At 43.5% G+C, this 17296-nt stretch overlaps 1 protein-coding gene across 1 annotated transcript; it reads left to right on the top strand.

Annotated features, from left to right (window-relative positions):
* Window positions 1-14613: 14613 nt before the first annotated feature.
* On the top strand, window positions 14614-16924 carry LOC113405692 (C->U-editing enzyme APOBEC-1-like; the record flags this gene model as incomplete). The annotated part of the gene is made up of 3 exons (XM_029914405.1): window positions 14614-14635; window positions 16193-16220; window positions 16524-16924. Coding segments are annotated over exons 1-3 (451 nt in total), but the record flags the coding sequence as incomplete, so codon positions are not given.
* Between the last annotated feature and the right edge of the window lie 372 nt (window positions 16925-17296).

Genomic DNA, 17296 nt, shown 5'->3' with positions numbered 1-17296 from the left:
TTTTCCTCAGCCCAAGTACAAAGCAAGTTCTAGAGCATGGCTAGACAAATTCCAGACAGAGAAACCCCGCAGTTCTTCTCTTCCCTTACATCCCATCCTCAACCTAGAGACCCTTCTTCCTGACCCTCCCTTGCAGACACAGCTTCCAACGCTACACCGCACATCCTTCTCTCAGAGTCCATCTACACTAGCAAAACTGTTGTCAGGCCTCCTATCCCCCAACCAGAGCTAGTTAACCCCTTTCCTTGCCAACATCTGGATGGGTTTATATTCCCTCCTAGTAACGGGGCCATTGAATGTTTCATTGAACTCCCCTGAAGTCTCTCCCCTTCCCAAATCACCTCATGTCACAGGGTGATCTGTAATACACAGTCAGGGCGTGAAGGGAAGAGCCGGCCAATAAATGATATTTCCATCCCATGGGAAATTCCAAGCTGTGTTTTCATTCTGCATTAGAACAAACCTGAGACCTTTTCAGTTTTTGTGTGAAAACCACAAGGAGGTGGAAGAGAACGAGCGAGAGCACCCTCCCGAGAGTAGCCATCAGCCCCATGTGTAAGGCCCTCACACACTCCTCTGGGATACCTAGGCTGTGTCTACACTACAAGCGATGCAGTGGCACAGAGGCAGCTCTGCAGATACATCGCTGTAGCTCTGTAGCATAGACACTACAGTGACAGATGGGGGGTTTCTGTTGCTGTGGTAAATCCACCTCCTCAAGAGGCAGCAGCTATGTTGACAGAATTGTTTAATTCACCGCGCTGCATCTACAGTGGGGGATAGGTTGACCTAAGTACGTCACGCATGTTATGACTTTTTCACAGTTTTAGGTGTAATCTAGGCCCTAGGTTCAAATCCCTGCTCCTGATTGAGACATAGCAGGGACTTGAACCTGAGTCTCTCATATCCCAGGGGAATGGCCAAAGCAACAGGCTATTGGCTATTTTGGGGTGGGGTCACTCTCTCTCTCTCTATCTCCCTCTCCTTTTTCCACCCCCTCATGGTGGACATGAGAGAGGTTCCCAGCAAAAGTTTCTTCACAACCGCTATGTTTCCACAAGATATTTTGGATTTGACGAATCAGCATTTTCCGATGAATAACTGTTTAGTTGGAATTCTCCCAACCAGATCTAATGATGAGTCCCTGTGACCATTAAACATGCCTGGGAACCCTTTGTAATTTGCTCTGGTTTTGAATGAGATTTGAAGCAATTAATATTATAGGTGATTGCAGTTACAGTGAGTTCCTCCCATGTCCATTAAATCCCAGAGTGAGTCTAGAGTGCAAATGTTAAGCTGCCAACCTCCCGAAAAGAAATTAACTTCAGCTGTTGTTTTTTTCACCAGAACATTCCGTCTTGCTTAGAGATTTCAACAGATGAGAACCAGACTCCAGTTTTCCGCCTATGTGTAGAAGATGATCAACAGAAAAGAGCACTCACATCCGCCAATCCCTGATAGCCGCCATTATCCTGTCCTGGGCAGCCAACCAGTCTCTGGATGCCATGAGTGTATTGAACCAGGCCATCCTGGGGGAGGGATGTTGATAGGACACTAGAATGTTTAATCATTCCAATTTGATTTAGTTACTCTTAGCCATTTCCTTCCCATTGGTTCAGCTTGTAGCCTTTTGAAAAGTGAATCATGTTTAAATGTCGTACAGTGACTGGGTCATGTTAACACCTGTGACTCAGTGTACGGGTTTATTCCATCACAGTTAACACAAGAGTATCTTGCTTATTCTGCAGCCAGTGCTGTTTCACCAAATGAACGTAACACTATATGGTTTTAGGGTGACCAGACAGCAAGTGTGAAAAATTGGGACGGGGGTGGGGGTAATAGGCACCTATATAAGACGAAGCCCCTAATATCGGGACTGTCCCTATAAAATCGGGACATCTGGTCACCCTATATGGTTTGCTTTGTGTAAGCAGTTTATAAGGAACTAATTCATTATTCAATAACATATGTAAAGACCTTAGAGAGGATTTATTCTCCAGGATTATTTTTCTGAATGATTTTTCTCTTGATAGATTTCTAGGTTTTACTTTCTCTTTCTTTTGTCAACATAACATTTGAATAAAATATCTATAATCTAAGGAAGCACTGCCTTTGTTTGTTTGTCTGTTCATTTTCAAAATGTAATTCATGTGGTACTGCTTAATAAACCCTACTCGTTACTAACATAACAATGGTCCAATGTATGACATCACAAACTGTTCTAGGAGTTCATTAAGTGGGAGGAGGAAGAGTCTGGTGATCACTCTTAAAATGAACTAACCTTCCAAATTTTAGCTTTTCAAGCCCATAATTTTCCTCTAGGCCCACACCTGGTCCTCATACTCCCTATATTGCCTTTCTTTGTGAGATCATAGAAGGCTGGTCTCATCCCACACACATCACATATATGCAGACTTTAACATGCATTTATACAGAGAAGATACAGCACTGGGCAAGGACTGCAAATCCTTGCAGAGAATCTTCCCTGCTATTGTAACCCTAGACTCTCTGAGCAGACAGATGCTGGGGTTAGGGAGCTCCCAGTTATTCCATTCCTGCCCCCGCTCAGCAGAAGGTCATGTGGAGAAAAGAGCAGGAGGCTCAGAGCAACTTCATTTCCAGCTACCGACACTATAGGGCAGGGGTGGCCAACCTGAGCCTGAGAAGGAGCCAGAATTTACCAATGTACATTGCCAAAGAGCCACAGTAATACATCAGCAGCCTCCCATCAGCTCCTTCCCCCTCTCCCCCAGCTCCCAGCACCTCCTGCCCACCAGCAGCGCAGCCGATCAGCACCTCCCCCCTCCCTCCCCGCACCTCCCAATCAGCTGGTTCCTGGTGTGCAGGAGGCTCTCGGGGGGCAGGGGAGGAGCGAGGGCACAGCAGGCTCAGGGGAGGGGGCGGGAAGGGGTGGAGTGGGGGCAAGGCCTGTGGCAGAGCCAGGGATTGAGCAGTGAGCAACCCCTGGCCCATTGGAAAGTTGGCGCCTGTAGCTCCAGCCCCAGAGTTGGTGCCTATACAAGGAGCCGCATATTAACTTCTGAAGAGCCACATGTGGCTCCCGAGCCACAGGTTGGCCACCCCTGCTATAGGGCCAAGTGTTTTGAAGTGGATTTACCAAGGAAGCTATGGCTGAAAAACAAACTACAAGATCCAAGTGAAACTTCCTTTCTCTATATGTCTGTCTGTTCCTCTTCCCCTGTCTCTCTTACCACCACCACACACACTTTTCTCTCTTCAGCTGTCCCTCAATGTGAGGATAATGTCTGCCAAGGGGGTTCACTGGTGGGATGTTAAGTAGCTGAGAAGCCCAGTTTGTGCCTTGGAGATTTCCCCACAGAAGTGACAGATGTAATCTTGAAGAAGACATAGTTAGTTGTTGGCTGGAGTGTTGTGCCCTTTCGCTTCTCCTTTGTCACTTCTCTGTCTCATGAGCACATCTGTTCTCAAAGTGAGCTGTGGCTGGGTGTATGGTGTGGTGCAACTATGTTCTGTTCCTTTGCTAAGTCCTCCCAGTTTGTTGGGTTGATGCCTCCCTTTTTAAGATGTACTTTCAGTATATCTTTGAATCTCTTCCGTTGCCCTCTGCGAGCCCTTCTTCCCTGACTTAACTGAGAGAAGAGTACTTGCTTCGGGAGGTGAGTGTCAGTGTGACAGTGCTGGGACTCACCACCTGGCGCCTCCTGCTGGTCGTCCTTGGGAATTAGCTCAGTCCAGTGGAGTGCCCTTTCCTGGTGGTGTCCCACTCGCTGTCTCGCCCTTGGTTGGCGCCTAAGCCCGCGTCGCTCTCCAGCTCGTGGCATCCTTTTCTGGACCACTGCCCTCCAGCAGTGGCCCTCAGTCCATCCACACCCCCTTCCGGGGGGGGTTGATCAGCAGTCTCTCTACACCCCAGCCACCATGTCTAACCACACCCCCCCAAAGTCTAATCCCTCTTGTAAGGGATCTGGCATAATCTATAATGGCCGCTCCCTACGGCCAATGGCTGGGTGTACTGCAAGGGGGGGACCCAGGCCTGCCCTCTACTCTGGGTCCTGGCCCAGGGACCCTCTGGCAGCAGCCTCACTGTCCTCCTTCTCTCCCCTCATCTGTCCACTTCCCTGGGCCGCTTCCCCTACGGCCCCTCGCACCGGCTAGGCCCTTCCCCTCAGGGCCTGCAATCTGGCAGACACTGGGCTAGAGCTCCCTTCTGCTCCCCGAGCCTGACCAGTACTGCGCTGTCCCAGGTGCTAGTCTCCCACCTCTGGAGACAGACCTTCCCCCACAAAGGTCTGGGACAGACTGACTGCTCCCTTCCTGAGCAGCCGTTTTATAGGGCTGAGCCTGGCCCTGATTGGCTACCTCCAATCTTGGCTCTGATTGGCTCCCAATAAGCCCTTCTCTTATTGGCTACCCGTCTGCGCAGGCTCTCTGGTCTACTACAGCCCATACTCTCAGGGAGTGGGGCAGTCCGCCCCACTACAGTCAGACATACATACACAATGGCCAGTCCAGCGGAGTTGGTGTTTCATGACCTGCACTTCTATACTACTGATGTTAGCTGTAGAGAGAATGCTGATGTTAGTGTGTTGGTCTTCCCAGCTGATCTGAGAATCCTCCTGAGGCAGCGCTGTTGGAACCACTCTAACCACTTGAGATGTCATCTGTAGGTTACCCAGGTCTCACACCCATAGAGAAGGGTGGGAATGACAACTGCCTTGTAAACCAAGATCTTGGTGCCTGTTTGCAGATCTCTATAATTGAAGACTCGTTTGAGTAGTCTTCCAAAGGATGTGCTGGCATAGCAGATCCTGTATTCAATTTCTGTGTCAATGCTGGCTGTTTCGGAGAAGTGGCTGCCAAGGTATGGAGAATTTTCCAGGGGTTCTCTGCTGATGGTGATTTGTGGTGTATGAAGGGTAGTTTGTGCAGGTGAGGGCTGGTAGAATACCTTGGTTTTCCTGATGTTGAGAGAGAGACCCAGGCTGTTATAGGCATCTGCAAAAAGATTTAGGGTACTTTGCAGGTTAGCCTCTGTATGTGCTAGAATGACGCAGTCATCTGCATACTGAAGGTCAGAGTGATGCCAATTCTTGTGATCTTAGATTTTGTTTGGAGATGTCGGAGATTGAGGAGTTGACCATCCATACGATACTCAATCACGATTCCATCAGGAAGGTGGTCACAGATGAGAATCAGCATCAAGGCAAGGTAAATGGAGAAGAGTGTTGGAGCAATGTCACAGCCCTGCTTGACACCGGTGCGAATTGTGAATGGTTTGGTCTCTGAGCCGTTGCACAGAATAGTGGCAGTCATCCCATCATGGAGTAGTCTGATGATGGAAATGAATTTATGTGGACAGCCAAACGTACACAGCACCTTCCATAGGGCATCATGATTGATAGAGTCAAAGGCCTTGGTTAGATCGATGAATACCATGAGCAGTTCCTGGTGTTGCTCTCTGCACTTCTCCTGAATCTGTCGTGCCACAAAGATCAGGTCAGTTGTGCCTTGGGATGGCCTCAAGACACACTGTGATTCGGGGAGGAGTTCCTTGGCAAGGGGGAGAAGGTGGTTTAGTAGGATCCGGGCAAGGATCTTCCCTGCGATGGAGAGGAGAGCAATACCTCTGTAGTTCCCGCACAAAGATTTGTCCCCTTTCTTGAATATTGTAACCATGTTGGTGTTGTTAAAGTCAGGTGGAATTTCTTCGCAGGTCCAGATTTTGTTGAGGAGTTGGCAAAGTTTGTGCTGGAGCATTGTTCCACCAGCTTTAAAAACCTTAGCTGGGATGCCATCTGGGCCTGGTGCCTTGTGATTTTTTTGTCTGGGTGATGGCATGCCGGACTGCCTCAGAAGATGGGGGATCAGCAAGGTGTTCCATTGCTGAGCATTGTGGAATAGACTCGATGGTGTCTTCAGAGACCATGGATTCACAATTTAGTAGAGTCTCAAAGTGCTCCTTCCAGCATTGTTTAATGGCCCCATTGTCTTTGAAGAGGGTGGAGCCATCCTGAGAATGTAAGGGGGTTGGGCCTTTGGAGCTTAGCCCATATATAGCTTTTGTTGCTTGAAAGAAGCTTCTCATGTCATCCTGATCTACGAAACCCTGGATCTCAGAGGCCTTCTCTTGCCACCACTTATTTCTGATGTCACGTAGCCTCCTCTGGACTTCAGCTTTGAGCAGGTGATAAGCCTCATGTTTTCATTGGTTAGAGGAATCATTTTGCCAGTTACAGAATGCAGTTCTTTTCTGTTGAAAATTTCCTTGTTGTTTTTATCAAACCAGTCTTGGTGCCAATGAGTGGAATATCCTATAGTTTCAGCACATACACTGTGAGTGGTATTTTCGCTCTCTCTCTCTCTCTCTCTCTCACACCACACACACACACACACAAACAAACAAAACCTGCCTAAAGATTTCTGGGAGAGTCCCTCATCCCTAACTACAGATCATTAAAGCTCCATGCAGTTTGTAGAGCAGTTGACCAGTGCCCTTTGAGCCCTGACATTTCAGTGACCAGGAATAGGAACTGAAAAAACAACATTTAATAAACAGTCCAAGATAGCCAAAGGAATTCATGGCTTCTGACACAAGGACAGATAACAATGCACTCGTGCGCGTGCATGTGCATGAGAGAGACAGAGGGAGAGAGAGATGTGTGATACTGTATTGGTGTGTTTCTGTGTGTGTCACTGGTCCTTGATGTGGTCTTTCAAGGGTTCCCTACTGCCCTCGACTGACTTTTTTTGTTTGGCCCCTGGCCTTTCTTTAGGCCAGTTGGTCTGCTTCAGCCTCTTTGAGCTGTGTGTCTAGAGACACTGATAATCACTAGCAGAGAGAGGCACTTCCCTGTAGCCCAGACTTAGACACCTATCTCCGAGAGAGGGGCAGGGCATAGCACCGTGACCCCCCTCTTTGGCATCCCCCATTGGCTAGCTTAGACATCTCTCCCCGTAACATGCTGGTTTTGGGAATCACAGACTAAGGTGCCTGTCTCTCCTCTTCATTGTATGGGGAACCTAGGTGCCTAACTCAGGCTTGGTGAATCACAGTGTGTTCCTGTGATTTTCTAGGAACCTAAAAGTTAGGCGTTGTGACGCTCAGAGTATCTTTGTGAATCTAGGCTGACACAGGGGACCATTAATGCCAGTGCAGTGCTGGTTTCTGTGAGGAAAATTACGTTTGCTCATTACAAAGACATGTCCTCGTTATAACTAATGACATAGAAGTGAAAGGCTCCATAGTGCAGTCCCCCAAACCACTTCATTCTTCCAGACTCCTTGGAAACTAAATGAACAGTTACCTGTCTGCGAGAGCTGGGGGAGGTGGAAGCCCACTCAGAACTTTGAGCCCACTGGTAATACATTATACAATACAGTAACTTTCTCCAGAGGGCCTAGCTCTGACCCAGGTATCTCGTGCTGCCAACTGGCAGAGGGCACAGGGGGGCATAAGGGTGCAAGGAATCCTCTGGGTCTGGTATTTACATATCAGTTCACCAAAGAATATCATGTAAGGGTCTCTACTGAGTCACACTGCTCATCATAATCCTTGTGAAATGTATTTGCGAATAATATGGAAGGAGCAATGTACAGATATAGGAAGTTATGTTCTTAAAGACTTGAAGTTAAAGGCAGGTCACCCAGAAGAAGGGAAGGCCTTTGGCTTGGCTGTACCTTACTAGACAAGAGGGTACCCTTGTTAAATAAGTTTAGGCTCTTGAATGTGTGTTATGATTTTATTTTATCTGTAACCCTTTGGTTCCAATATTTCTGCTTCCTCTCACTGCAATCTCTGTGCTTTGTTAAATACACGTATACTTGCTTTCTCTATAACCAAAGCAAAGTGTTGTGTCTAAGTGGAACTGTAGTGGCCTATGGGGTAGCTGGTAAGCTGTGTAGCACTGTTCCTTTGGGAATGGCAGATCTGGGAATTCTGTGAGTGTCCAGTGGATCAAGGGCGGGGCACTGCAGGGAGATGCTCGGAGGACTCAGTGGTTGGTGTGTACCAATTGCTGACCTGCAGAGGGACAGTGGAGCCCAGGTGAGCTGAGCTGGTAGCTGACCCCTGGCAGCCACAGACTGGGCTTCCTTATGCTAAGGGATGGTGGTGGTGAGGTGCCTCACAAACCTGGGTACCTCCGGGCAGCATCACACTAGCTCATGTCACCTGCAGATGTCGTGGTGCTTTACAAAGGTAAGTGTCATTATTCTTATTTTACAGATGGGTAAACTGAGTCACAGAGTCGTGAGTGACCCACAGTCTCACTCAGTTATAGTGGCACAACAGGGATTTCTGATTCCCAGACTCATATCTTAACCACAACACTGACTTCACTTATAGGCTTTCTATCAACCTTGAAAGAGTTATGCTCAAGTGGTTGCTTAAATCCACTGTAACCTCTGCAGGTGTATAGAGCCTCTGAAGGGTTCCTAAATGTACATTACACAGGTTAGGATCTTTTTGGATGAAAGAGTCGAGAAATGTACAGTAGTTGTTGTTGTCAGATGCTACCGGTGTGGTGCTCTGCTTTCTCCTATGTTGATATCACTCGGCTGCGTGCGTGTGTTCCCTCTGTGTGCTGCCCCAGCTCTGCGCAGATAGCTGACACAGCAGACCCGAAGAGAACCCCCAATAACCACAGAGTCTAGTAAGATGCAAAGTCACGTCGACTAGGTTTATTGCGACCTTGGACACAATTGCAGTTCCCTGTAGGTTTCTTAGCCTAATTCAGGGCATACTACGAGAAAGTGCCTCTTGGCAATGGACCCGGCTCAGTGGCGGGACTTTCCACTGCCCCCTCGGTCGGACAAAGATATCCACTCAGGGATGCATTCTTATACACAGATACAAACAAGTTACACATTACTCCTGACGTATTGCGGTGCAACCCCCCTACGCAGCAAGGTACAACCCCTCTACGTAGTAAGGTGCCGCCTCTCACCTTGTACATGTTGGTTCGAACAAAACAACACTATCCATCATATTCCCCTTTTGGCCCTGTCATTGGGATGGGTCAGCCTGTTCCTTGTTGTGTGTGGAATGTACAAGTATGCGAATGTTCTGATATCTGGTGTCCAGTACTTTTTAGGTATGTCTCTTTTTGCAACATCAGCCCTTTCCTTGCCAGCTTCTGTGAGCAGGGCCTGCCTCTGGCTCACAGCTTAATTTTGCTTTATGTTAGCAAAGTCTTGACCATTACTTTAGTTCAGGCCTTAGGCCTCATACCAGGCCTCTGATACCAAGGTTTATATCTCAGGGGCTCCTCTTACAAAAGTGGGCTCCCCACTTTTTGTCTTTTTACGGGGAGGATGTTTACCCATCGTCCCGGAAAAGCATAATGCATGGACTGAGGATAACCCAGTGGGCTAAACACTGTTATGTAGTTACCTTCTTTTACCATCCATACACTCATGCCCCATCCGTCTGTTTAGTTTGCACATTCCCTCGTACGACTGGCAGACAGATTTTATTATCCAATTATTTTTTAGTCCCTTATGGTGGGCCTGGGAATGTTAGGCCCGGGACCATGACTGAGGAATGTAGTATTATGATTGATCCTTAGAGGCACTCCCACATAATTAATATATATGAATTATATGGATATGGCATATATATTTGTAGTGTGTATGGGCATAGATGTATAGTATGTATGTGTACATATGACACCACCTTATATCCAAGCATAACCATGTTTTTTCAGTCTGGTGTTGTACTTTGGCCCTTTTACTTTGGTGACACAGATAGAAACACACTCCTATTAGGGCAATTCCAGTTATCACCTGTCTCATCATTAGCAGTAGGCTGAGTGTTTTGAAATACTGGGATAGGGATTGTGATAGTGTGTCCCACAGTGCTATGTATATGAGAAGAAAAACAGAAATTTGGAGTAGTGACACTACCACTGAGACCTTTATATATAAATATATTGTAATTAGTTACTACACAAGTACTGTCCATTCATGTTATAGGTTACCCTTATGGCTGGTTGTCACCCTCTGGTAAGCTTTACTGCGCAGGAAATAGAAGTGGCTAGCTTCTCTGTTTCATTGGTTGCACGGCTCTGCGATACACCAGTAGTTGACATAGATCCAGTTGTTTCTTATGGATGCTGTCTTCCAGATAACCTACTGAATGGACAGTAACCAATTTATCAAATATTGCTGTGTCAGGATTTAGTATTGGTACCCAGACACTGAACAAGATTGTTTTGAATAACGTGTGCCTTAGTTAGGATGCAGTGTCACTGACCCAAATTATGACTGGTACTAACAGGCAATGTGTTTACCCAATTTGTAGTTACTATGTAACTTTTTGTTTGTTTACCACTTTTTTTTTTCTTGCCTTTACGTTGTTTGCTGCCATTTGTTTGTTAATTTTTACCTATGTGTTGGTTAAACAGTTTAGCAAGGTTATGCACATTGTAAATGTTGTACAGCAATAATACAATACAACAGTACAACAATAATACAGTAGCACAGCAATAATACAGTTGTTTTTACATAGTAACCAAGTTGAAATTAAATGATGGCTTTTCCTGGTCCAGCTAGTGTTTTTTAGCTGATTGTTATCTTAATTGTCCATATATGGTAAATAGAGGTGTATTTAACCAGTCTCTTATTTATAAAGCCCTTCATTTTTCTTTTCTTGATGCTTGGGGGTTTCTTCGCTATATACTGATATTTTCTGGTGTCTTCAGGGTGTGATATTTTCTGGTGTCTTTGGTCTGTGGGATGCAACTTAAACAGCTAGTTAGTTAACATAATAAAGGGTTTTTGTTTGTTTGTTTTTTGTTTTTGTTTTCAGTAACCCAAACTTAATACACAGTTTAACTTTGTTTGTTTACAATGTAATAAGAACAATGTAATAGGGACCAAGCCTTTTATAACACAAGCTATACTTTTACAATTGTTGTATAGACATTCATTTTCATTTGAAGTGCATTACTAATATTTTTATACGAAATGTAATGCTTAACGGCTAAAATAAATGCTTACAATCTTCCATGAGAAGGTGTATTGCTTTCCCTTGCTGAACAATTTGTTTCAGCAAAGGAGTTGTTAGAATTTTTACCAAGCTTTTTAGAGTTAATTTGCTTGTGTTACAAATTTCACTCTTGTTAACTGTTTAGAAGCACAACTTTAACAACCACTGCTTCCCATTAACATAACATATAACAAAAGAAAAGCATAAAAAATTAAACCAACTATAAAATTAAACCAAAATAAATTTTAAATACAGTACTTTGATGGTATTTGAGGGTATACTTTCATGATGCTTTGCTATGTTTGGGAGCCAAAGGTGGAAACCTGTTCAAATTGTTTGGTTAGCTTTATGCATAAATTGTTATTTTAAAACATTTTGGTTATGATATTCTTATAACTATATTTAAAAGTGCAAACAAGTTTATAAAAAGCCCAAACAAGAAATTAACGTTTTGTTAATATTACTTTTACCTTAATGTTGAGGTTTCCCCTTACATTTTTTTTTAATAACAAATAAAATTTTTTTTAAAAAACAAAACAAAACTGTGATTGATAAGAGAATATTATTTGTTTGCAATTGCATTATTTGTTGAGGCAGAAATATATGTACATATATTTGTAACTGAAACCTTTTTGAACTTTGCACAAAAAATTGGTGCTAATAATACCATGATTATACCCCAACCATGATTTTAAAATAGTGTGGTACCACATATACATACATTTTTAAAAGGGTATAAAATTGACTTTTGTTGCAACAAAATAAAAATAATAAAAAATAGTTACGTGACACACACAACATGCAACACAAGACAACACACATGACATACAGGACAAACTTACAATTAACAACAAATGGCGCCAGAATTTTATTCATAACTATACAAAATAAGGCAAATAAAAATAAAAAATAAAAAGGGTTATATTTTAATAAACAAATTATTACCTTATTTAAAACTTGTTACATAAATTGTTAAAAATATATTAATATTTGCCAAATGTATTGTATTAATTTGGTAACAAGGAATTTTGCATTACTTTATATTTAACATTATTTTAAAACTCTGCTATATGGAAATAAGAAAAGCCCATGTTTCAAATATTAGGGAGTGGTTAGGATTAGAAGCAGAGTGTGCATTTCTGTTGCTTGGCAACCATATCTTCAAGAAAGTTAGGAATAATTTCAGCTGTTGCATTCCTGAAGGGTTAAAATACTTAATTTACTGGATTTATTTAAAGTAAAGTTTTTACCTTGTTTTCTTTTTGTTTCTTGTTTTATTCTGTTTTTAATTGCTTTATTTTTTGGAGGTTTCTGTAAAAACTATAACTTTTAACTTTTAAAACAAAGAGAGAGAGCAGAATTGAGGAGAGGCGGGGGAAAGGGAGGGGTTGAAGAGCAACCTAGGAAGGTAGCGAGACCTGAGCTAAGAGAGATTAAAAAGAAATATCATGATGAGTTCCAGACACATACTGATGCTGTCATCCAAACTATTTCACCGTCTCTTTTCACAGCCTCACGCTGGACAGAAGGAGTGACAGGATGGAGCCTTGTGGCAGACCACAGAGAGCTTCTAGAGAGCAGAGGCAACCAACACAAACCTGTGCTGTCTTAGGCTATGTCTACACTGGCACTTTCGTCGTTAAAACTAGGGGCAACTAAAGTGCTATGATGATGATATTAGTAATAATTAATAATGTAATAACAATTAATAATTAACGAATCATTATAATAATTTCTCATTAATCTTCCCCCAAAATAAGATGGTGAGAGAGATGGTGATAACCGATGCAATGATCAGCGTAAAGAGCAAGGGCCTAAATATTGCTTTTAAAGAGACCTACAGATACAATGGTGATGATAGATTAGATAGATAGATACTGTGATCTTGCCCTCCGCCAGAGGGGCATTGACAGTTTCTATCAGTAAAGTACACAGCATCTGCCTGTTTCATTTTCAGAAACTGCACATGAAAACTATAGTACAGTACAGTAGGTGTTGGTTACATATTTTTCAGCACTTAACCGCACTATTCAAGTATATCTCCAATGGACAATGCCTGTTTCTTCTAGCTCAGCCATGGACCTGAGTCACTCAGAACTCAGGGACAATTTAGGGGAGAGACTCCATGAAATGTTCAACCGTGTCATGAACTCATCAGGCACAGACTGTATTATAGATCAGCTGCGGAAACAGATCACTCAGACCCAGGTGGGGCTGTTAGGAAACGTGTTTCTAGTGTTTCCCTCTGGTACCCCAGTGACCAGGAATCAGTGACCAGTGACTCTACTGGCGTCAGGGACAAGGGACTGAGTTTTCTCCTATATATTGCTCCCATACCCATTGTCATCCTACATTATCCGCAGAGAAGAGAGTCAAAGGAAAGAAGGCTGTGCCTGAAAAAACAAACCACAGGTTTCAAGTAAATTCTTTCTATTCTCCCACCCATGAGTATCCTGTCACTCAAAGAAACCTCCCTAGAAGCTGCTGGAGGATCCCTGTCCCAATTATAGATGACAGAGTCTCTGCCCAGTTGCCTGGGCCAACTGACAAGTGCCCTCTGCAGGGTGCTCTCTACACAAGTGCCCTCCATGGTGCCTCCTCTCTGTGTGTTCTGGGGGTGGGGGAGAATTTCAAGGGCAGTTTTGGGCTTAGGCTGCCTTACCACGCAGGGAGCAATGCCCAGTATTGTGGCAAAGGATGTATTTCATCCCCTGCACTAAATATTGCCCATCTCCCTTCCATTTCTGCCACACCTCTGGGTGTCTGTGGTAACTCCAATTTGTCACTGCGAGCTGAAAGGGCTGTTTCAAGTTAGTGAGCAACAAGTACATGTATTTCCAAAATTACTACATTTTATAGTCTAGAGAAATGGAGGGGCCACATCTTAATAACTGTGTCTCTTGATGCCCATTCAGGAACGTGACTTCCACTGTTTTAGTCACATAGCTTCTTAATGACACGAAGACTTCAGAGTGTTTAACCATTAGGGTGACCAGATGTCCTGATTTTATAGGAACAGTCCCGATTTTTGGGTCTTTTTCTTATATAGGATCCTATTACCCTCCACCCCATGTCCTGATTTTTCACATTTGCTGTCTGGTCACCCTATTAACCATGTAATTGGTTTTTGATAGGAATACTGCTGGAATTCCTTGTATGAGCTTAAAACTGACGTTTTGCTCTAGAAAGGGAGAAGGGTTAAAAGAAGAGGCTCCTGGCTCAGCCCAGAAAAAGAATTTCTGCACATTCCTTTATGAGGGGAGACAACCCCTTCCAGCTTTTTGTGCCTGTGTCTTACTGGGAGAAAGCAAGAATTTCCTAGGAGTTTCTTGGATTATCCTGAACACTTCTTTTAATAGAACAACAGAGAAGCTATTATTCTCCAAGTCCCATGTACCATCCAAGTTTGTAATAACCTAACACAACAAGAATACATTAAAATAATTTCATTAAGCACAATTTTGCATCAGTGCTGAGGTCCATCCCCGACATGACTCAGAGCCGAACCTCCCAGAGCTGAATCACCAATCACTGGCTGGGTACAGCTGGTTTCTCTAATCTCTTAGGTTCCTGTTCTCAGGAATAGAAACTCAAAGTGCACCAGTAACACAAGATAGTCTCAGCGGCTATAGTGAGAGAAAGCCATGGCTGCTGGCTGGAATGGAGGTAAAGATGGTGCAGCAATGCATATGTCTGTGTACATGTTTGCAAGTATATACATATATCTGGGCATTCGTGTTTCTATGTCTATACAGTATATGTGTACATTTATGTGTGTTCATGCCTATATGAAATTAGGGGCATATATATGTACATGCATCTGTATGGCTGTTGTTGATCTATGTATATAAGATATGTATATTTAATAGATACTTCTGGTTTGTTTAGCTCTCTGAGTGTATTTATAAACATATAGTGTTTTTAGTTACTAACCTGTCAGTAAAGACAGCCAAAAATCACTGGCAGTAAAATGGTTTTCTTACGTCAGTACTAAACAGGTATTTCTTACAAAGACAGAAAGGTGAGAGAATACAGCAGAGCGGAGGCAGTCTAGATTCTAAGTTATAGTAGATATACATACTGGTTTTATCAGAGTTAAAGCAATGGTTTTTCTTTGTAATTAGTACATCCTATTGGGTCCATCTTTCCTCAAACAGTTCTGATTTTTGTGTCTGTCTATACGTATGTGTTTGTGTCTGTCTGTATGGGTTTACCTATATTAAAAAAACTTGCACCAGTGTCACTAAATAGTGATATTGTGCAAAACCCCCACTCCTGTCTCTGTTCATATGTGTACCTTATGGGCCTGATCCAAACCCATTGATGTCAAGGAGAGTCTTTTCACAGTTTCAGTGGGCTTTGGATCAGGCCCTAGCTGAGTATGTGTTTGTGTGTGGCTGAGCATGTTTTGAAATTCTCTGTGGGCCCCTGTGTGGGCTCTCAGATTTGAGTTGAAAATGTAAAGTGTCATGAAACCAGCGCACAAAGAAACTGCTGATCAAGGAATTTTAATGACATGAGGGTTTTTTTATGAAATGTTAGCTCCCGATGATTAGGAGGAAATTAACATTTTCAATGTCTCCTACATTTTAAAATGTTTGTTCTCAATGTTCCTGAGCCATGTTTATCTAGTTTTGCTTTCCAGGTTCTCAGTGCAAATAACAAGAGACTTTTATTTTCTTCCAGAATAGAAATAACCTAAATATAAATCTTGAAAAATCTCAATTTAAAAAAATTAAATTAATAACGATTATTAATTTTATATTCAAATACATATATGGGACAATCCACATTTAAAATAAAAAGAAAGGAAATAGCAGTTCATTAAATATTGGTAGGATCTTACACTTGTAAATGGGAACAGACGGCCTGAGTCTGATTGATTTTAATGAGCTATGCACATCTATTAGATATAATAATAATTAATAATAATTATAATTATTATTTCACTGTTCCATAGCAAGTAATGGGCATTCCACACACACGGTTACATTAATGGCCATATTTGGGGCCAGGATGAACCTTTCTCATCCCCACTCTCCTCAGGACACTGCACTTTACCAGGGAGTTTCTTTCCTAAGCAATATTGAATAGGAATTGTCCATTGAGAATAACAAATGTAGGCCATGTGGTCTTGGGGAGGAGGCATTGGGGGATCTCAGTTTGTCTGCCTTCCCTATGTCTCTCTCTGTGCACCAGGTGACTCTATTCTCTTTCCCACAGATCATGTATCCAGAGGCATCAGGAAGGGGTGAGAATGAAAGCACCATACCCACATTCTCCCAAGATTACAGGCAAAGAGGGAGCTGGAAAGAGTCAAATCTCCCTCCCCTCTCATCAGTGTGATACCTTATTTAACTCTCCTTTTTCCCTGCCTCTCTCTCTTTTCCCCCATTGCTCTCTCTGTGTCTCCCTCTATCCTTCTTTGAGTTCCCCTTTCCATCTATCTCTCCCTCTACCCCATTGCTCTCATTTTTAACTTTTTTTTTTATTGGCAAGCTCTTAGCAATAAAGCTGCAGTCAGTGACTCCTTGGGATCTCTTTCATGTTTCAGGGGGAAGATCTCCCTGGAGGCATTTATGGAGAATTATGACCCAGGTGTCCTTCCCAATGAGACTTACCTGCTCTATGAAATAAAATGGAGCAGTAGCAAAAGGGCCTGGCAGAACTGTTGCCATAACACCCTCATAGAGCATGCTGAAATCTACTTCCTGGAAGATGTCTTTAAAAAGCAAAGATCTGATCCTTCTGACCACTGCTCCATCACCTGGTACATGTCCTGGAGTCCCTGTGGGGACTGCTGCAGGGCAATCAGGCGTTTCCTGAAGGAACAGCCTAATGTGAACCTAGTTATCTATGTAGCACGGCTCTACTTGCACAAAGAGGAACACAATCGTCAGGGTCTACAGAGCCTGGTGAACATCGGAGTGTCCATCCGAGACATGGACCTCCCAGGTAATGACTCATGGAGTTACAGGGAATGGATGGGATAGAGATGGGACATGGGGCAGTTTGCCTCTAGATCACTAGTTCCAATTAAGCCCTGGTCACGGATGGCTCCACTGAGGTTGTAGAATGGACTCTGGAATCTTTCACTTCTCGGTCAGTGGCTCCAGTCTGGCCCCAAGTCTTGGGGGATAGTGCAATGGGATTCAGAGCTTTTTCCCTTCAGGTCTCTGGTTTCAAACTTTCCCCTGAGTGTCAGTGACCAAAAGCCAGTAGCTGACAGCCATTTTTTGACCTATTTGAAATGTGCTGGTGTTTGCAGTCCAGTTCCTGACAGTACAGATAAAAATCACTAAAATCTCCACCCCTGCTGGCACTTGC

The sequence above is a fragment of the Terrapene carolina genome, unplaced genomic scaffold (assembly GCF_002925995.2).
Source record: "Terrapene carolina triunguis isolate 2854851 unplaced genomic scaffold, T_m_triunguis-2.0 Scaffold48831, whole genome shotgun sequence".
NCBI lineage: Eukaryota > Metazoa > Chordata > Testudines > Emydidae > Terrapene > Terrapene triunguis.
This window is presented reverse-complemented; position numbering and strand designations above follow the sequence as displayed.